The 22,049-nt window shown below is 40.7% G+C and overlaps 1 protein-coding gene across 15 annotated transcripts in view; it reads left to right on the top strand.

Moving 5' to 3' along the window:
* Window positions 1-22,049, top strand: part of nrxn3b (neurexin 3b) — a 442,510-nt gene that overhangs the window by 17,033 nt on the left and 403,428 nt on the right. For 8 of the 15 annotated variants that reach the window (XM_067417365.1, XM_067417366.1, XM_067417360.1 and 5 more), the window contains exon 5: window positions 1,687-1,698. The exons of the other annotated variants lie outside the window; for them this stretch is intronic. In XM_067417365.1, the coding sequence (XP_067273466.1) occupies window positions 1,687-1,698 (12 nt within the window). The remainder of the gene's footprint in view (window positions 1-1,686; window positions 1,699-22,049) is intronic. 15 annotated transcript variants of the gene reach the window in all.

Consider the following 22,049-nt stretch of genomic DNA (forward strand, 5'->3'; position numbering starts at 1 on the left):
CTATGCAGCTATAAATAATATATTCCTGAGCTAAGTGGAACAGCTCTTCTCTGAATGAACTGTGCTGAAAGGAAGCAAAAGGACATATTAATAGATTTTTCTTTCTAAATGTGTGGTATGGGAATGATCTGCCAAGATGGTTTTGACACAAACTTTTATAGTAGTGTAAGATAGTGTTAAAAAGTTCATAACATGTTGGTTGTCAACATGTGAACTAAATATTATAGTTTGTATAAACAGTATACAATATATGTAATATCAAATAATATATTACAGGTTTAATAATATTATTTAACATAAATTAATAGTATTATGTACCATTTTGCAGTCCTGTTACTGAAATTAATGTTCAAATACAATTTAAAAAATCTGATTTGTGATTTTGTTATATTGAATTGAAATAAAACACTTACATCTATGTCAGAATGGATCTAAGTGAGAATTCAGCAAATTTAAACTAAATTAAGTCACTCAGTATGAGTTTTCAAGTTTCTGTCTAACTGTTGGTTTATAGTTGTTAATAAACCTATTAGAAACATTTTTTCATCTGTTTTCTTACAAAAGTTTACACTTTTTCAAAAGTTGTTTCAACCCAATTTTGATCAAATGGGGACAAACCCAACCATTGGGTTAAAAAAATAATTAAAATGTAACCTAACAACTTGGTTTGTCCTTTTTTGATCACACGATCAGATCTTGGTATTGGTCTCGCTTGCTCCTCCCATGTTTCTCGCTGGTCCACCTCGCCACAATGAGATTTATGGAATAAGATTATTTACTTGTCTTCCTGCCATGCTGTCCATATGGTCCAAATGATGTTACTTCTTGGCTGTCATTATTTTAAACTATGTCCAAAAGGAGAATAATGCGGTAACTGGGTTGCAGGCAAAATTTGGGACACAGCTAAATATCATGTTTTAGGTTATTAAATGTGTTCATTAATTAAAATACTTGCTGCTATAATAGACAAATTATGTAACCCCAAAAAAAAAAAAAAAAAAAAAAAATATATATATATATATATATATATATATATATATATATATATATATATATATATATATATATATATATATATATATATATATTCTCTCTTTTAAAAAAGCAGCCATTCACCTACTAATTAAGGTCACTTGGCACAGAAATGTACAATTCTCTTGGGTGCATCATGCCTATGGTGTGTTCTCAGTGGAGATGGACAGCCACAGATGAATCCATTACAAGTCCTTCATTCAAGCACTCGTGTCCTGACATGAAAGCTTTTGAACCGGACATAGAATAGGTTAGTCCTTATGGAGAAAGATACTGCTGAATATATGAATCAGCATATGCCTGTCTTTCAGACCAGAAATACAAAATAGTGCCAAACTGTGTCCCTGAGCATCTGTTAGTTTGAGAAATACTAACACGTTTTTTTCCACCTCAGTTCAGGTGAAATGGATGGGGTAACAATTATATCCATATGCATTCTTTAGTACAGGGAATTATAATGCAAATCAATCATGCCACTACAGTGTGCATGCTCACATTATTCTAAAGTGCATGTGAATCTGAAATTAATATGTATGTGTGCACAACTCTCATCCTACAATTTACTATCCCTGTCTCTCTCTTTCCCACTGTCCTTGTTGACATCTCCCTTCCTGTCTGTCTCTGTGGAAACTCTTCAAACATTCTTCTATGTAGGCAGAAACAAAGGTATTGCATGCTTTCCTTATTATATCGGTAGGCCTTATTGACTACTGAAGACTTTAATAGTTAAGTTAGTGAGTCTTTGGGTTCCGGGATATTCTTGTCCAGACAGCCCAGCCATGAACACTAATCATGAAACCAATTTTTGAGGTCAACAGAGATGAATCATCTAATTCACGATGCTATGAAGATGTATTGGTGGTATCTGTCTGGAGTGTGTCGATTTATTTAAATAATACTTTCCATTTCTGAGGTGTGTAATGTTGCAGTGTCTCGTGTTTCTGAGGTTCTAAGTTGCAGAGTGCATGAACAGGCTGGATTTTGAAGATGTTAGGTATATCGTTTAGAGAGGGCTTGTGTTTTGGCTTGTGCTTGTGTTTTGTGTCAATGACTCCAGGGACAGGTTGAGTGTATTACAACACTGGCACATATGTATGCTTTAAAACCAGAGACACTGAAACAGAACCTTTCATATAAACAAACCGGTTGGATCTCTTTCCTGTTGAACTTTTTATTCACCTTTAGTTGTAAGTGATTTGAGCAAATTCTTGTAGCATTGTGTTGTGTCTACACAATAAATAACACAAGTAAATGTTTCTCTTTAAAAGTCAACACTATGTTGACTGTTTAAAAACTGAAATAAGAATTTAGCATGCTACGATTAAACAAGAAAATACTAAATAATCAATCAATATTATCACTAGCACATTTATGGTCATTTATTTTGCTAAAACTATAGCAACTTTTCTAATTTGTGCTTTTAATTTAGCCAAACGATTTAAAGATGCTAGAAGTTCTGATGCCCTGAATTTACAGAGTTATAAATGTTAACTTTATTTGTGAAATTATTTTGTTGTTCTACAATAGTTTACCAATGGATTGCTTTTGAACATAAAGTAAGATTGCATTTTCAAGGGTTTTTATTTTACTGTTTTATTTTAATTTGACCTTTTAAGTACAGCTGCAAGCTTAAAGCTGATTGCTTAGTCAACATTCTGAGATTGCTGACACATGGCTGATGAAAGAATGTAGTCACATTTCCTGTCCTCTCTATACACTTACGTCCAATAAAAGAGATAAAGAGGCCTACACATTTACATAAATTAACAAATTATACTTTGCTAGCAACCACACACATAGTGGATAATGGAAGAGACAGCCAATTATAACAGTTTTCTGTACTGGAGGAGGGAAATGAAATCAGCACTTCACCAACCATCTACTTATGTTTTAGTGAGATGAAAATAAGTTATTAGCTTAGGCTAATGGCTGAGGATCAGTGTGCTGGTGCTGGGGATGATGAAATTACTGGTGGCTGAAGGTCATCCAAATGGCTTCTGCTCAGAGCTAATCTAGAGCCTGCACAAGACTGGACTGAAGTCTGAAGTGACTGGGGCTGGGTGGGTTAGCTGGCTACTGCAGTGTGAGAGATATGCTATGTGACTAGCCGTCTTTGAGGAGTGATTAGAAGAGTCAGGAAAAGTTCAGCTCTGGTTTAGATAATCTCTGCTTGGAGCTTTAGAGTTTCATTCTTTAGCCCCAGTCCTCTTACTAATTATCCCCTGAAAACTCTGCCTCTGAACAAAGACTTTCTGCTTTTCTATCTCTCTCTCTTACTCTGTGCATTTCAGTGCTCTAGATTTATGGGTGGATTCAAAAAAATCCCCATCTCTTAGGGCTGGGATACATTAGATGCATGCACATGCACACACGTCAATCCATATGTCCCAAAAGACAATAGACCCTCTGAATCACCTTGTAAAAAATGCTATTTCATAGGTTATAGTATGCAGTTTACAGTACTTCTACTGCATAAATAATATATTATGTACTGTATAGTAAATAAACAAAATACAATTTAGTATACTGGGCTGCAATGATTATTTTGCTCAATGTTGTCTTTCAAACAATGTGCAAACTGGCGGACATTTTCAAAACACCTTACAATAGATAATCAAATCTGTTGTAATTTTTTTTTTTTGATTATAAATTATTATTGATTAGTAGTTGCAGCCCTCTTATGTGGTGTATAGTAAACAATGCAGTGTATAATATATAGTTTGGTTGAATACAAAAAAGACTGAAATCCTATTTTTACAGATATTATAAAATTAAATAAAAAGCAGTGATGTGTAATTCAAGAATTTTGAGAGTCTTGCTGTAATAATTCTTAAATCAAATTTTGCTAATTTCTTTTTAAGTTAATATTCAGCTATTAAATAAAAATACAAGCAGTAAAAAAACCTTGAAGCTATAGAATAAATATAAAAATTTGTTTAAAAGTGTATTATTTATCTAACAAAGTATCAAATATTCAAGTAAAGGTTCAGAATTGCAGAAGTACACAAATAGAGCATAATTTAAAAGTAATTATTATACTTACTTTTACATGATTTAGCGCAAACAGCAGATGGCTTGAATACAGTGACTGCACTTAGTTATAGATCAGATTCGGTTCTACTGATTCTGTAAAGTGACTGGTATTAGTAGTTTGTATAGGTGTGGTATATAGTATATATACCATAGTATGTAGCATGTTTTATCAGTGTTCTCATTTGGGGTGTAGTAAGCCATTATGTTTTTCCATATGTTAATTTTTTCAGCAATGACTTTTGGCCCCGTGGACATGAACTAAACCCATCTCTGTCTCATTGCTCTAGTATGCGTCAGTGCTTATGTAACATGGCTAGCATTCAGACACACAATATGCCTTTAGCAACCTGTAACATTACAGACACTCATACAGCACACACACACACACACACACACACAAAATTATTTGTGCATTATTCACATATTGAATATTTAATTGCACTATTTTATCTCAGACTCAATGGATGGGATTGTTTGTGTTTAGTTTTTATTGTGTTGTATTTCTAGTGGAGTGTCAAGTCACATGGCAACACATTAAGCCTTGGGAATGAAGTAGTTTCCCATCCTGGTCAGAATGGATCAGATGTCAGCAGTGTCAGATGTGATCCTCAGCGTAATTGCTCACTTCAATGGGTTTCTTAATGCACAAATCCAGAGCACATGATAGTGTTACACTGACAACCAGACAAATAACACTCTCATCAATAAAATCTAAAGTCTCATCTAAATCGGTGCATAAATCCACAGATGTTCTCTGTTAATTATTGTAACAAAAACGTCATTTAGAAAACCAATTCTCTCTTAATAGTTATTTTGGAATCAGTTTCTCCTACTTCACTTTTGGTCTCTCTAGCACTCATTTTTCAGTCTTACTGTCCTCTTGTTCCTTATCTCATCCTCATCCTCATGCTCTGCTCAGCCACTGTCTTGTCTAGCAATGGGATTTCTCCACTTATTGATTTCTCGTTCATTCAGCTAATGCACTCCCTCTCATGAACATCTCTTTAAAGGACAACTCCGGTGAAAAATGAACCTAGGGGTATTTAACACATGGTTACCGAGTAGATCGTTCTCTGGGCGTTTTCATGAAAATCGAATGTAAAGAGTTTTATCTCTAAAAACAGATGAGCTTTTAATGCTTTTCTATGGGGCACAGAGTAGTCAAATTAAATTGCTAGTTAATACCACTAAAATAACTCAAAATAGCCTCACACTAACACAATAGCACAATGCGTGTCCCTACATGCAAACCGAAGCATTGAGAACTTTGTAAGTGTACAAACAGTTTAATAAGAAGATACTTTATAAAGCCAGTACATACTCGTATACAGACAGCAGCCATCTTGGAAAACAGTCTTAACGAGTCGAGCCACGAACGCTGTGCTAAGTGATAAACTGTGACTTGGAATCTCATACGGTCCGTTGTTTCCGGAAGAAAGCACTGAAAGCAGCAGAGAAAATAAATAAATGAAATTAAAAATATCCATGTAATTAGATTTCACAAACTTAATTCCTATCGACCAGCTCACTTAGCACAGCGTTCGTGGCTCGACTCGTCGAGACTTTTTTCCAAGATGGCTGCTGTCCACACTTGCTGCCCATTGACAAGTGTTAAAAGCTAATCTGTTTTTAGATAAACCTCTTTACATTCGATGTTCATCAAAAAACATACTAGAGAACGATCTACTTAGTAACCATGTAACCAGTAATCTTAGTAACCAACTTCTCCATCATCTGATCCTTCATCTTTGGATGTGAAATAATCCATAATATGATCGTTCAGGGCACTGACATCACCAGGATTAAGTAGATTGAGGCGAACGAGATCATAAGTGATCAGTTACTTCAGACTGTGTTGTTCTCTTGTGCTCCGAGTCCGCCATCTCACGATACGATAAAGTAAATAAATAACTTTGCGTGCCGTAGTTTACATATGACTGACAGGAAATTTATTTTTGATACACCTTTATTGTTCATGTAACTCTTAGAGTTGGTTAAAGAATCTTTGAGTCACAGGTGTAGTCCACGTTTTGAGAGTTGGTTCACTAGTTTCTCCCACTCATTACTGTTCATCTCACTTTGGCATAGCGAACACTTGAATATCCCAGCTACAATTTAGCGCTAAAAACATGAATGAGTGCATCTCCCTGCTGATCGCTGATTGGCTAAAAGTATGTGCCCGTTGGCGACGTCAACACCTACGCCAACTGACTCTACGCCGGGCCTGTGTGTCATTATGACTGATTTTATGGCGTAGGCTACATGCACATTTGAGTTTGATATTAACCCATTAGACTGACCCCAACTAGCCCAAATTTTGTCCATCGGCCCAAACCCATTTTTACCCGCACAATCACATTCAAAACTGCCCAATTGGGCGGGAACACTGGTTGTTAGCCAGTCGCCTCGGCTGTTCTGGTTGCCGCTGCCGAAGGGGCCGACAAACTACTCTTTGTCAAGCCCCCATCCCAGCTGGGTGTTAATGTCGCCCATCAGAATGTATGTTGCACAGGGGGCGATGTTGGTCAGCGCCAGGGTTCAGAGCAGACTCGTGGGTTGGTCATGGCGACCTGTTCGATTGGGGCCTTTAGACGATGAAGCCGATGCCGCCATCCACCCTGTCCCCTTTGACGACTCCCAGTGCCACTGTTGACCCATCTTTCCAACGTATGTGCATGGTTTTGCGGTGCTGCGTATCATACAGGCCCATGATGTCGCATTGGATGATGTATTTTTTGGGCGATGATGGTAGCCTGATCCGTTTCTTGGGATATTGTCTTGTCATTGAAGGTGCCGATGTAGATGTTGATTTTGTTGTTCCGTGGTAGGTTTCCAGAAGGTGGCCTTCTTAGCAGTCCCTAGCCTGTGGCCGGGTGGCTCCCTCACCAGAGAGCGTCTGGTCAATGGCTTGCTGGGCCTCTACGACCGGAACCTCCCTATTTACCTGGGTCTGTTGGCTTCTCAGCTTGGTTGGACCTTCTGGGGGGTTAAATCCCTATGCAGCATTGACATACACCCATTTACACACTTCTGCCAGGAATAGGGCAGGAATTAGAAGGGGGAAATTTATAATGCATATGCATATTATTATAATGCATATGTGCCATTACATGTCCTATTGTACATGCTGTTTTAGTTACGTCTTTCTGTGGTTGATTCCAGCAATTCCATGTGACATGATTGTCCAGGCTGTCATACAAATAAATTATGAAGACTTGCAAAAACAAAAGAGAGCAAACAAAATACTAATACATGATTTGTTATAGGTAATGTTGTAGGCAGTAATCTTTTTTTTTTTTTTTTTGAGAGAGAGTTTTTTTTGTTGTTTGTTTTGTTCATAGTACATGACCTATAGGCTAGTGAATTTCTTCCGGCCCAAGAACATTAGCTCAAGCAATTGTTTGACTTTGGAGTGTGATTGAGTGTTTAGCTGGGAAACATGTTTGAGACATTATTCTTTCAACTGCATGGTGATTCTTGTGGTGTCGATATTACAAATGTACATGATATAGTCTTTATACACCTAACAAATTATGTATACACCTACATTTGCTCAACAATTTGTAACATGTAAGATGTGTATAGCAATAGGTAAGCCTAAGAGGAGGGCTGAACTGTTGAGCATGCAGATGCACTTGTACTGGCTCAGATATTATGCAGATGAGATGCTAATGAAGGCACTGGCCCACAGTGTGCTGCTGCTCAGGGAAGATAATCAAATGCTGATCAGCCCACAGCAGAACTCTCATTGGACCCCAATCACCACCTGTGCAGCTCTACAATGTTACATGCCCCTCTCTGCCATAACCTTTAACACACATGAACAACTCAAGACAAAGGACACATGTTTATGTATGAGAAACAGGATTTGTTTGTTTCATGGATACTGTACAGAAAGTTGGATGCTTATCCCGCCCCTTGATTTATCTGATTGGTCAGTTATTTTAAAATTGACATTGATGCGCTGTGGTGCCCATTTAAAGACAAACACTGTTTAACTTGGTATTGCTTCTTAAAAACAAGTTGCACAGGATATGATATGTTAAAGAAACAGTAAAACATGTTGTGAACAACATACTTATTACAAAATTAAAACTGTAACATAAGAATGCATGATCATGTTCTCTGTGTAAATGGAGTAGGCCTATGAGAGGAGGTGTTCTTGCTAACTCACTCAAAATATTATTCTATTTTCAAGGGTCTTTAATTGAAAAACTAACATTGATGCAATGTTCTGTTATTTAATGTTATGTTCATTACATTTAAACATGTATGAAAGTAAGTTATGTAAGTTATTTAAAATTAACAAAGAGAATAAGTAAATTTAAAGTCCCAGTGAACTGGAAGAAGCTACTAAGTTTTCTTCAGTGCTCTGATGTATTTCCAAGTGAAAAGTGAATATTGAATAGAGGGGAGTGGTTAAGGATTTTCAAACCCAAACCACCAGACTTTGTCATTGGAAAGGGAACGGCATTCCAGACCAGAAGTAACTTTTCAGATTTTGATTAAAGATTTCTGTGACAAAAAAAAAAAAAAAAAAAAAAAAAAAAAAATCTGTGTATTTACTTGCATGGATCAACTGTTCATCCTAAGACCTGTGTGCTAACAAACTAAAGAGGATCAATTTTGATTTTTGATAGTCATGAGGACTTTAACTGCCAGGGATTTTGACCATTTTCACAAAAATGTAATAACCCATAGAATATTTTGTTTTATGAATATCTCAGCATGCAATATATCAAAAGAAAGAGAGACCCCACTTTTTTTTTTTAGCTTCATGCATTTTTTTATTAACACTTGAATAGGGGTAAGTTTCATTACAACAACAACAACAACAACAACAACAACAACATTTTGAACAAAAAGCTGGAAAAATATCAAGTTTTTTGTGAAAGCCTGTATCCAGATCATAGATGGAGTAGATCAAGTCCATCAACACCCCTAATGCTTGCACAGTCCTGTAGCTTGTCCTGCATCCACAGTAATGTTACTAATGTTACTGAATGTTACTCATTCAGTAACATTAGATAGTTATGATTTGTATGATGTTTAATGTTGATGATCAAATCATTTTACATATGCATTTGCTTACCTACAATTGCTTGTTTTACTGCGTCTTCCTCGTGTGTGTTTTGATAAGAAGATTCAGTACTCATTCAGAAGATGCGTAATAGTGCCCCCTAGCGTATAACAGGAACATGGAAACACAGAACATTTTGTGTTCCCGATCAAGGAACTCGAGCTGCGTCACCGCTCTGGGAACGCCTCTGCGTGATTGCGTCGTGAAGCACGTATGTAATCAGTCCAATGGAGAGACGGAATGTCATAGGCGGGTGACGTCATCGACCCGGAAACTATAAAGCCTGCCGGCAAACACACGCCCCCAGCCTTGTTGCCTTCAACAAGAGTTCTATGTTTCATTGTCCAAACTGTCTCTGTGTTCTGTCTGAGTTCAGACTTTGTTGTTTTTTCACAAAATACACACATTACTGACAGTGAGAGATTATGGCGAACGAACAGTCGTACAGAAGGTGTCTTCCTCCCTGCTCGCGCTTCCTTAAGAGCGGGGATACACACCCGATGTGCATTGTTTGTTTGGGTGAACAGCACGCGCAGTCAGCACTCGAGGGGGCCGGCTGCGAGTATTGTGAGGCTCTGCCTCTCCGCGTGCTACGATCCAGCCGGAATCTCTTTGAGGAGGGCGTACCAGCTCGCGTTCCCCATGGCACGGGCTCCGCTGCTGCTGAGGCACAGCGGCAGCTCAGATTGCGTGGTTCGGATATGGATCTGACGGAGGGGTGTGAGACGGGCCAGCCCTTTCTCAGCCTTCACCTGTCAGATCCAGTGCCGCTTCTCTGGGTTTGGGAGCCCGCACTGCAGTTTCTCCCGCCCGGGGAGCGGCCGCGATGCTGCAGCTGTCTTCCTCCGAGGAGGTGGATGTCTGAAGCGTCGATGCAGGGGTTGAGGACTCACCACTTCAATCCCCTGCCAATGAGCATCATGAGCGAGTCTGTGTAAAGAGCAGGCTTGACAAGCGCGCTCCCCCCGCGCTCTCTGCTCAGCCTCAGACTTCGGTCTATAGTAACACAAGCATCAGTGTACATGTGATACTGTTTGGGCAGTCAGTTCCTGAGGGTGCTGGCTGTGTTCATTGAGAAATATCTCGACGCGTATAGAGAAAATGCGTACGTTTTTCGAGGATTTCATCCTCGCGTCTGTGGTCTTTCATCTCGAGGGATGAAAGCCAAATATGTTGTAGACGAACCGTATCTTGCGTTTGCTGAGGCAGCGTGTAGATGACGATTCCGTATGTATAAATATATAAAAACAGTATTGTCTGGTGATTATGGCTGATTTAATTCTGAGGAATTAAAATTAATATAATCTGACTTTGAGGAGTTCGATATGTTCTTTCAGTCTATCATTCGTACCATGTTCATTGATGTGTGATTATGGCTTTAATTCTGAGGAATTAAAGGGTTTATCTGACTTTGAGAAGCTAGATATTATCAGCCTACCTTCCCTATGGTAAAGATGGTTGTTCGATGCCACGGGTTTTAAAAAGAAAAGGGAATTAAAACACTATGGCAAAGACCTGGTCATACAGAGAGGCATTTTCTTGTTACAAGCTCCTCGCATGTGGTGCAACAAAAACAGAGCGTTGAGTTCAGGATGCTTTTACGCAAACAGATCGTGTCTCAGATCAGGTCCGAGGACTGGTTTGTCACGATAGATCACAAAGATGCATATTTTCATATCTCCATCCTTCCACAGCACAGGAAATACCCATGGTTTGCTTCAGGGGAGAAGCTTACCAATATTGGGGGCTTCCCTTTGGTCTAGCAGTTCACTCCGCACATTCATCAGAGTGTAGACACGCATTAAATCGATGACTGGCTGATTCTGACACAGTCAGCTCGTCTCGCGGTTCAACATCGAGATGTTGTTCTCGCGCACACGAGGGAGTTGGGCTGAGGCTCAACTTCAAGAAGAGCGCTCTTTCTCTAATGCAGAGAATAACGTATCTAGGTCGGTCTCTATGCAGGTTTTCAGTTTGCATAGGGTCGACCGGCTCGGCCCCTCCGGGGGCAGACGGTGTTTACCTCAGTACATGGTACCCGTCTTTCCTCGGCACCTTCACAGGGTCAATCCACCAACCCCGCCCGAGCGCCGGGGTGTGGAGAGCCCTTGTGGGTCATCCGAGGATGGCTCGCGCCCTCCGAGAAGGGAGGTGGCGCTGTCGAGTCAGTTGTTCCCTGCCGGTCAGCCGTTTCAGCTGCACTCGCTGTGCAGAGTACATCCGAGGCCTTAAGAGGGGTGAAACTAGGCCAGTCGTTCACTGTGAAACAGTTTCAGAGGCTGTTACGTCTCATGGCAGCAGCGTCCAATATCATTCCGTGCGGCCTGTTGTACATGAGACCGCTACAGTGGTGACTCTAAACCAAGGGCTTTCCCCGAGGGGAAATCCTTTCCGTGTGATCAAGGTTACGCGACGGTGTCTCCGCTCCTTGGTCATGCGGAGGGACCCTTGCTTTCTAGGCCAAGGCCTGTTACTGGGGGCACCATGCCAGCGGGTAGCTCTTAGCATGGATGCCTCCCTTACGGGCTGGGAGGGGCGACCATGAGTGGTCGCTCGGCCCAGGGCCTATAGCAGGAACACCATCATTCATGGCATAATTGTCTAGAATGCTGGCAGTGTTTCAGGCTCTGAAACACTTCCTGCCATATTTCAGGGGCCATCCTGTGCTCGTTCACACAGACAGCACATCGGTGGTCTCGTATTTCAACCATCAGGGAGGTCCGAGGTCACGCCAGTTATACAAGCTGGCACGACTTATTCCTCTCTGGTCCCAGTGGAACTGCTCTCAGTGAGGGCTATGTACATTCCTGGGTGGTTGAATGTGGAAGCAGACATCCTGTCGAGGCAGGGGCCGAGGCCCGGGGAGTGGAGACTCCACACCGAGGTGGTGGAGCTCTGTGGATCTCCTTTGGGAGAGATTTGGCTGGGCTCAAGTGACCTGCTTGCCACTCATGAGAATATGCATTGTCGTCTGTGGTTCTCCCTAGTGTCTCCAGTTCCTCTCGGACTGGATGCTATGGTACAGGAGTGGCCAATGCTGCCTCTGTACATCTTTCCCCCGATTGCTCTGCTTCTGGGAGTTCTAGAGAGAGTGCGTCTGGACGGGGCTACTTCTGTTAGTTGCCCCGTTCTGGCCAGGCCGAGTATGGTTCTTGGACCTTGGGTCTCTCCTCGACGGCTCTCCCCTGGGGATTCCGATCAGGAGGGACATTCTCTTTAGCCAGGAGTTGTGGAAACCATGGGCTTGGCCTCTGAGGGGGCCCAGCTCATAAGTTCTGGTCTCTCAACCAAGGTTGTTGAGACCATTCTACACTCTAGAGCTCCCTCCACGAGGAAGCTTTATGCTTTAAAATGGAGACTATTCACCTTATGGTGCAAAGATCGCCTGTGGGACCCAGTTAACTGCCCTGCGAGCGTGGTGCTGGAGTTCCTTTAGGAGAGATTCTCCTCCGGGCTAGTTCCCTCCACTTTAAAGGTGTATGTGGCGGCCCTAGCAGCCTACCACTCTCTTTTAGGTGGGATGTCTTTGGGGCGACACCCTCTCGTAACTCGTTTCCTCCGTGGTACGTCAGACCAGGAAACACTGAATCTGCTTTGCCCGGTTCGGGCTCTTGATACATATGTCCACAGAGCTGCCCTGTGTAGGAAGTCCGAACAACTGTTTGTGTGCTACGGGCCACCCTCGACGATAAAGTGCGTATCATATGCATGCAAAAAACAGCATATCATATGCACGCCAAAATGAGTTTTGGCGTATACATTCTACGACATTGCACACTCGTACTATTTAAACGCATTTTTCGTGAGATTCGGCTGGATACATATAGACTTATTGTAGTGTTATCCTAAAAGGGGAATGTTTGCTCTTACAGCAACCGCACTATCATAACATTCAGTACATCAGAATGACTACAGGAGTGTTATTGCTTTCATACAGCAGTTATGTACAAATATATATCAATTATAACACATTTCAGACACAATTTGGCTAGATCTTTTGTTTGTTTTTGCTTCGTAAGCAAAATAGTTTGTTTACAGTGCAGTGCAGGAACACGAAGGGATTCCTATGTCAAGACCCTTTTTCTTATCCTTGTTATTTGTGTATGTTTGAACATCTCGTGTCTGCATGATTGTCCTGCTCTCCTCAGAGGATCAGAGAAACCTGATCATAGCAGTGTGTCATTAGAGCCTGTCGCTGCAACACACCAAACTGTTCCTCCTTGTGGGATTCCTGACAGAAATGCAAAGCTTCATAATTAGTTTTTGAATGAGAGTGGCAGTGGTGTGGAAATTTGCTGAGTTAATCATCCTGTCTTATTCTGCACAATAAAGTGTAGTTTTACTTGGAGTAAGCTAAAGGGAAGGTTTCTTTGTCCTCTTATCCTGAAGGTCAAAAAGGACTTTTTTTATGTTTATATTTATTAATATTTTATGAGAAAGGCAGAAGTTGCTTATATGCTGCATTTTCATCACCAGCAGAGTGCAATGAATTATGGAAATTGTGAACAACTTCAATCCAATTTCAAGGAGTGCATTCAGAATGGCATATATAATGCCTTCGCAGAACAATCATGGCAACCTTTTTTTTTTCTCTTTTTTTTTCCTTTTTCTTTTGCTGAACATTCAATCCATTGAATGTTCAATGGATTGAATGTTCAATACACTGAATAAGGTGTTAATCCATTATCCCACAATCGGAGCCATCTGAGTAATTACTTCCCAAATTAATTTCTTATCATTTTCCAACACATAAGTACACAAATAATATGTTTTTTCTTCTAAATATTACATATTATACCTCCATGCTGCCTAACACATTGCAAAGTTTCGGGAGTGACAAACATATTTAAATGCTGGATTGAATCTAAAATTGCGATACCAAAAACAGACAGGAACAACAACAAAAGTTATACTTGCTACTGAAATTTGTGTACCGTGACAATCCTAGTACACTAATTAACCTTTTAAAGTTATTAACTTTAAAAAAAAAAAAAACTTTTTAAATGATTGTATTCAAAAAACATTTTATTAAAAATAATTACATTTTATTATATACAAAAACATTTAAAAGCATTCCAAATTCAATCCAAAAATTCAAATTGGCAAGCTTACAAATAGCTTGAACTGACTTAAATATCAAAATACGATTTTAAAGCGGTCATGAATTGAGAAAGCAACTTCCCCTTGAGCTTTTGATATATAATATCCTGTTATAATATTTATAATAGAATATCCTGTAAGTTTCAGAGCTGGAAACTGCCTTGTTAGTCAAAGAAAAGCTTTTATTGACACCAGGCCCAGCAAATGATAGATCTCAAAATAAGACTGGATTTGACCTTAATGTAGTGAAATGCCACCTCAACAGAACAAGAAAAATGCCTTATTTTGTAGCCCCGCCCACTGGCTGCAACTGACATGACACAGGCCACAGATGTGGAGCTAAGCAATAACCATGCTGCATAAGCTTCATTCAGATTCCACTATTATGACTGCATGGATGAACTTTGTTTTTAATGAAGATCCAGCTCATGTGGGGAAGACATTGCACGTTTATTCCTTCATTTCTGATCACTGATTTATTTGTAAACAAGAGACTGGATTTGCAGACAGGTTGGGATTAAAGTAATGAATGAAGCAACACACTAATGTGAGTAAAAAACTTTTTTATATGTGATAGTATTGCATTGTTACAGATCGTTTGATATAGATCATGTGTGCATTTCTAACAGAACATACCTTAGCATGCTGTCAAAGGCTAGAGAATTTTGTGAAAAACCTTTATTTGTGGTTTCTTGATGTGCGTTCTTCACTCTCTTAATTTGATACTTGAAGGAAAAATATGCTGAAGTTTTGATAATGCTGTCTGCAACATGCTTTGTGCGCACGCACGCACGCTTGTGTGTGTGTGTGTGATGCATGGACCTCACTTGTATCCAATGATCTGGCAGGCCAAGTAACAAAAAAATAACATTCCAATCAATTGCGGGTGGATGAGAGATAAATCATTGTGTTTGTTTGATAAAGACATATTGCAACATTTTGAATATTTGCATATTCCGTTTGTTGCTTCCTAGCAACACGCTTCAAAACAACCCTTCACTGTGTACTCGCAGGGGAGCCAAAGCTCATTAAATATGCAAATCTTATCCAATCATTTACTTCCAAGTCTTAAGTGTGGCACACCCATATAAACCAAGCATGCAGGAGAGAGCATCAAAACCAAGTGTATAAAATAGCCTATTACTTATTCATTATAATGTTTTTGAATGTAAAAAACATGCAAACATCATTAGTTTGACACCTTTAAGTGACACATTCAAATGACCACACTGTAAAAACGTCCCGGTTACGTATGTAACCTTAGTTCCCTGAGAACAGGGAACGAAACGCTGCGTCAGCTGACGCTACGGGGAACGCCTTTAGCGTGACAAGTTCCTGAAATCGCTATCAAATCACAATCCTACTGACCGTAGGCAGCTGGTGTTGTCATCACCGTGCGACCAGGAAGTATAAAAGGGCACCGTGCCAACATGATGCTATCCGCTTCGTCTCACTATGGGCAGGCACACCTTGAAGCATGGCCATCTGACGCAGCGTCTCGTTCCCTGTTCTCAGGGAACTAAGGTTACATACGTAACCGAGGACGTTCCCTTTCGAAAGGGAACTCGAGCTGCGTCAGCTGACGCTTCAGGGAACGATATACCCATGCCGCCATGCTGAGGGGAGTGCACGCCCCTTACTGGCAGTGGGAACTGCCTAGACGAGAGTTCGAAGAAAGTCTGAACCACTCCCCCTCTAGCCACACAGGCTGCCAGTGACATCATTCCTATCGGTCATAGCCCAAGCTATATGCCTAAGAGAGAACCTTATTAAGTTTTATCTGAGGTTTCCTACCCTCGGGTTGCTCGAAGGCCTGGGACCTACTACTTCGACGGAAGGAGTCCCTTAAGGGAATGTGGCTAGGGGCCCCGAGGGCGCCCCAGCCCGTCACTTATTCGGGAAAGCCTTCACTGAAAGCCACCAGGGAGGCCTCACCTGGCATCACTTCTGTGGGACACCCCAGCTTGGCCAACCCTGTCTGTAAAACAGAGCCTCCGGACATCGCTCTTACTCATGAGCATCCAGGCTGAGGGACTGCAAACTGGCAATGTACTCCTCGGACCGGAACTCGGAGACGGGAATCCTGGAGAGCAGTACTCAGCTTAGTGCTTCTTACCCTTGCCAGCAAGGGGAGTCTCTTCTGCTCAATCCTAGGATCTACTGAACACATTTATTACAGGGGTGCTCAGGAGGCCGAAAAAGGCCTATGGACTGATCTAACTGGGAGGCCCGAGGGGGACTGCCGTCTGATCAGACTCAAGCGGCCGTAAGCTCGCAGACGACCCTCAATAAGGGGAGCTCTTAAGCCAGCCTGGTAGGTAAACCATGCTGTAGGCTAGCCACTCCCTGCCCTGAAGGGACTGCGCAGCAGAAACGGAGTCTCGTCATGCTAGGGCATGAGCCCGCCCTTGAGTTATACCGGCCAAGGCCGGGACCCACCGGCGGGCAACCGCTAGCTGTCAGCACAAAGCCAGTTATGCGTTCCCGCTCAAGGGAACCGTTTCCCCCCCAGGGAGGCCAAGAGGCAAATCCCACCCAAAACCCTGCAGGGCCGGGAAACGACCTTAGGGAGGCCAGAAGAGGCCTGTCCCTGATAGCAGACCATTCTAGCCGCCTGGCTAGCACCCACGCACACTGTTACAGGACCTGGGAACCGGGGCTCACCCTACAGGAGGCCTAAAGCGGCCTAGATCCTGTCACCCAGTGGTCGGAACCCTAGGCCACCCCCTCAGTGTGCCCCATCTGAGGCGTGCTGAAACTCAGCGAGCCCTCAAAGTCGGCTGACAGTGGCTTGTCTGCTGGCTGATGAGGACTGGATATCCAGTCACTACCTGGGGACTCATTCCCAGGGAGGCCGTAAGGGGCCTACTTTTGACAAGGTTTCTGCTGCAGCCGTCATCGTTGGGGAGAACCCTCCCCGGCTCACATGGGCCAAGACGTCGGAACTCACCCGCAGGGAGGCCTACTGAGGCCTACCACCTGACCCAGAGTTAACTGCCCGGACGGCCTTCTGTAGATGGTCCGCCCCAGCGGCCCGTAGAAGCCTTCTGTGACGGCGCAATGTCCCAGGCAGCGCCTAACAGCGTGGACCTAAAACACAATGCCCACAGCAGTGCACTCAGCATAAAACACCTTGAACCCTCTAAAGCGAGAGGAGTACAACTTACACCACCTGCCTCCAGGGCGGCCGTCTGGTCATCCAGCAGTCTGCCGTCCGCGCAAAGGCCTTCAGCCGTGACAGTGTTTCGGCTCTAGGGGAGCATCCTACCAACCCATGCTTTCCGATGGTTGCGAAGTACAGCTCGACCCGAGCCCTAAAAGGTGAAGCAGAAGACACAGAGCAAGAGGTGAATTATTGAACACACACAACCGGCCATCTCCTGAACCAGGCCGGGGGTGGGTGGGGGGGGGGGGGGGGGGGTGGTGGGGGGGGGGGGGGGGTTAGTGGCGGCCACACTAGCTCTGGGGGGTGGGGTTAGCAAAACCAGTCTAACTGCGCACCGCGAAGAGACGCCTACCCCGTCCCCACGACCACTGGCAGAGTCGCGATCCATTCTGCTACACACCTTTCTGCATTACCTGCATTACTTTCTATTTTAACTATCCACATCTTTTGTTTTTACCTTAAAATGTACTGATAACCACCAGAATAATACAGGTTGCGCAATAGGAAGCCACACAATAAATCAGAGTTAATCGTAAGCAGTCTGTTCATAAAAAATTATCAATAACCAAACGGTGCACTAGGTGATACATACAAAACACAAAACACCATCAGCATAACATACTGGATACGACACTAAAATAAACATGCTCTAATTAACTAAATAAAAAACAAAAAAAGAGAACACACATTACTGATAACAAAATAAAAAGACACTAAATTATTTATAAAAAATATATTTATTAAATGTTCTTACTGTAAATAATATATTAATTATAATTACTGCTTTTTGAAAAGTGACCTGCATTGAATTTATTTTAGAAGATTTCTTTCAGAAATATGCTACTTTCATCATATCCATGTGGTGTGTGTATATATGTGTGTCTGTGAACATCTGTTCTTACCCCTAATCAATATTCTGCTCAAGCATGACGATGCTTCCATGGCAACTCCAGGCGTAGTGGCCCTGGGGCCATTACTAGGAAGTGACATTTCAGCAGAGCCTTCAACTCGCATACAAAAACTTTACAACTGTTCATTTATCACACTCAGTGTGTGTGTTACTGTGTCTCTGTGTGTGTGTGTGCTTGTGTGACTCTGATTTCACAAATCAGCGATGAGATCCCAGCATTCCCAATGTTGTGGCCTTCATGTGTAATTGGCAAACTTCATCATGGCCGTAAGTCAGGAGGCATCAGCATCATATTAGACCTCCTCCCCTTGATAGAGTTATGATGTTCATTAGCAAACCCCAGGCCCCACACAAATACAATGCTGTGTTTATCCACTATATCATTTTACACATTCCTGCATGCTAACAAATTTTTAATACCAACTTATGCCATGATTTTGATTTGTATGAATCCATTTCTCATGACATATCATAGCAAAGACCTCCTTGAGAAAGTTTGCAGATGGGAAGGAAGTAAGCGGGAACCGGCGAACATTCAACAACTTTTATTAAATAAACAAAACGAAAGTAAACTGCGGGCAGCCCCTCGCGGACGACTGCCGGTACACACATTTCAAAACATAAACAAAACTCAAGATAAAATCCATGTCCTTGTCAGTTAACCAAATACTGCTAAGTTGAAATTTGCTAACACAGTACCTAAGGATCGTATTTGTTGTAATGAACACAATAGCAAACATTAACTTAATTTACATGCTTTGCACTTGGCTTAAAATGCTTAAAGGTGCTACAGTAAATTTCTGTAATTTTGCTAACTTCAGCCACACACACACACACAAACACAGTCTCTCTCGAAACCCCACATAGCCAGCCCACTTTCGCCAAACCCAAACACAAACACATAGTGTTAAAAACAGTCCAGCTTTTAAAAATACCTCAAAATACATGTGCATGCAGTTTGATTATATTGTTTTTAATTTTGCTTTTTTTGAATGAAAGAACATAAGTTGTGTGAACAACTTTTGTTAGGTTTTAAGCACTAGCAATAAGCATAGTCTACTATGCTAATGAAACAATGAATCTGAGGAAATGTTGGGGAACATGTCCTGTGGCTACAGCAGAATGAGGCATAGAGTGCTATGTCAGAGTTAGAAGGAGCTCAAGGACGTTGCCTCTCTGGCAAATGCTTTTTAAGGTTATCAAAAGGAGCCGTGACTCAGCGGCTCCTAAGAAATCATTTCCATCTGAATTATTCTTAGCTAAGCATACTGCAGAGAACAAATGGGTAGTTGACATAATATTTAAATAATTTTCTGCAGTGTATTGCTGTGTGATATGCTATAGTTAATCTAAATTTTAAGGAACTCAAGGAAGGCTCAAGGAAGTACCGTGTCTATTAAAGGAGTAGTTCTCTTTAAAATGAAAATTACCTCATGATTTACTCACCCTTAAGCCATCCTAGGTGTACATGACTTTATTCTTTCTAATAAAAACAATCATAGTTATATTAATAAATAGTCTAATGTTTCCAATTGCAGTAACAGGGTCCATTAAGTTTGAAGCTCAATGTAGTGCATCCATACCTCATAAACATACGCCGCACAACTTTGGGGGGTTTGTAAGAAAAATATCCATTAAAAACTTGATAAAGTTGATAAAGTTACATATCTAGCTTCCACCAGATTGCCTTCGGTATTGAGCTTATGAAAAAAAAAAAAAAACATACCTGCAGTGAGACATATGGCGTCAGATGTAGTGTGATTGTTTTGAACAGCGAGAGGCGTTACACTTTCTGCGTAAGTTAAATACTCACCAACAACCAATTAAATGACCATTCACAGTAGATAAAGCTTTATAATGAACTCTGCTAGAGAGTTACATAGGGCAATATATCTGCCCAATATAATACCCTACTGACCTGCTGAGTAATAAAAATGTAATCAAGCTGTTGCTTTTACTACATTTCAAATAATTCCCTCAGTTCTTGCAATTTTTGATTCTTGTTTTTTACAAGCTCTGTTTTGGTTTCTTTTTGCCAGCAGACTATCCTCTGTTTGCCCTTTTATTTTATTTTATTTTTTTATGAGTGATTCCCTGGAGGTTCAAGATTTAGCCACTCCATTTCAACATTTCTAGCTTGTTGTGACAACTAAACTATGCCAGAGCAACTTTTTACTTATAGATATGACATGTACGGATGAGTGACGTATGTACACTGTGAGGCTTTTTTTATTTTTATTTGTACAGTTATTTACTATGATGCACTCAGTATCATACTGCAAATTATCTCTACAGTTACTGTGATTCCCATTTGTATGTGCCCTTCAAACACCACATAGAGAGATTTATTTTATTTTTAAAATAAATTCCAATTGCATTTCGCACCATTCCATCTTGCTTTTTAAAGTTGACTTAGAATGAAAATTTGTGAAAATTTGACATACCCTCTATGTACATATCAGAGAACAATTTAACATTTTGAGTACTTTATGTAGAGTACTTTATTTTAGAAATATAATGGGGCATCAATAAACATTTTGGCTGGTCAAGTAAAAATTTACGCATAACAGTTGTTATAATTTATCCCACAGACATACTGACTGATGTAAACACACACTACAGAGAAACATAAAAGCATCTGATGGTTAGAGAATAAATGAACTTGGAAGCGTAACATTACTGTATTGCTTATACAAGTTTTTTTTATTTATTTTTTTATAACAATGACAGGGTCATTCCTACTCTGCAGTTAACTTTTATGTCACTTTCATGTATGTTGTAATATATTAGACAAAAGAAAGAAAGAAAGAAAGAAAGAAAGAAAGAAAGAAAGAAAGAAAGAAAGAAAGAAAGAAAGAAAGAAAGAAAGAAAGAAAGATAAAATTATTATTACCTGCAGTGCTACTATTTGTTATATATATATATATATATATATATATATATATATATATATATATATATATATATATATATATATATATATATATATATATATATATATATATATATATATATATTTGAGCTATAATAAATATAGCATGATGAAATGAGCTGACATTTTATTGACTTATGTGATGCTGCTTGTCATGTACTGGGAAAATCTTAAGAGACAGACGCACCAGGTCTTGCCCTCAGGCTCAAAGACCTAAAGTAATTGGAGTTGGTTTAATGGCAGAATGAGGCCATGGTAGTGGAACCATAACCCACTGAACTCAGTGTGAAAGACGAGTACAACCAAACCCCCCCTCCCCCCATAGAAAAAGAAAAAAAGATTTGACCAGATGGAATCTTTTAGCAGAATATTATATATTCCAGAGGGACCGTTTTGGAGGTGACACACAGATAAATGACTCCATTAGCATGTTTGGAAGAGGTAATAGCTGTGACCTTTTAGGATCACCTTATCATATTTTAAAAAAAGGAACCTGCTTGAATGACTTTGATACCTTTGACTTTCATCTCACATAAGCTCATGCTGTTTGTGTGCATTATGATGCAGCAAAGGAGATATACTGTACACATGTACACAGCAGGGTTTTCTTGTTAAGCGCGTTTACATGTATTTGTGCATTAATAAAGTGCTCTATCATTCATAAACATTCATTGCATGTGTTGCATTACCATCCGTCATGATTGCTTATTGGTATTGCAACAAACACAACTGTGTTTTGTGGTAGATTATTGCATATCTGGAGAGTTGCAGATCTTGCATTTCTCATGTTCATCTG

The sequence above is a fragment of the Pseudorasbora parva genome, chromosome 15, assembly GCF_024679245.1.
Source record: "Pseudorasbora parva isolate DD20220531a chromosome 15, ASM2467924v1, whole genome shotgun sequence".
Taxonomy (NCBI): domain Eukaryota; kingdom Metazoa; phylum Chordata; class Actinopteri; order Cypriniformes; family Gobionidae; genus Pseudorasbora; species Pseudorasbora parva.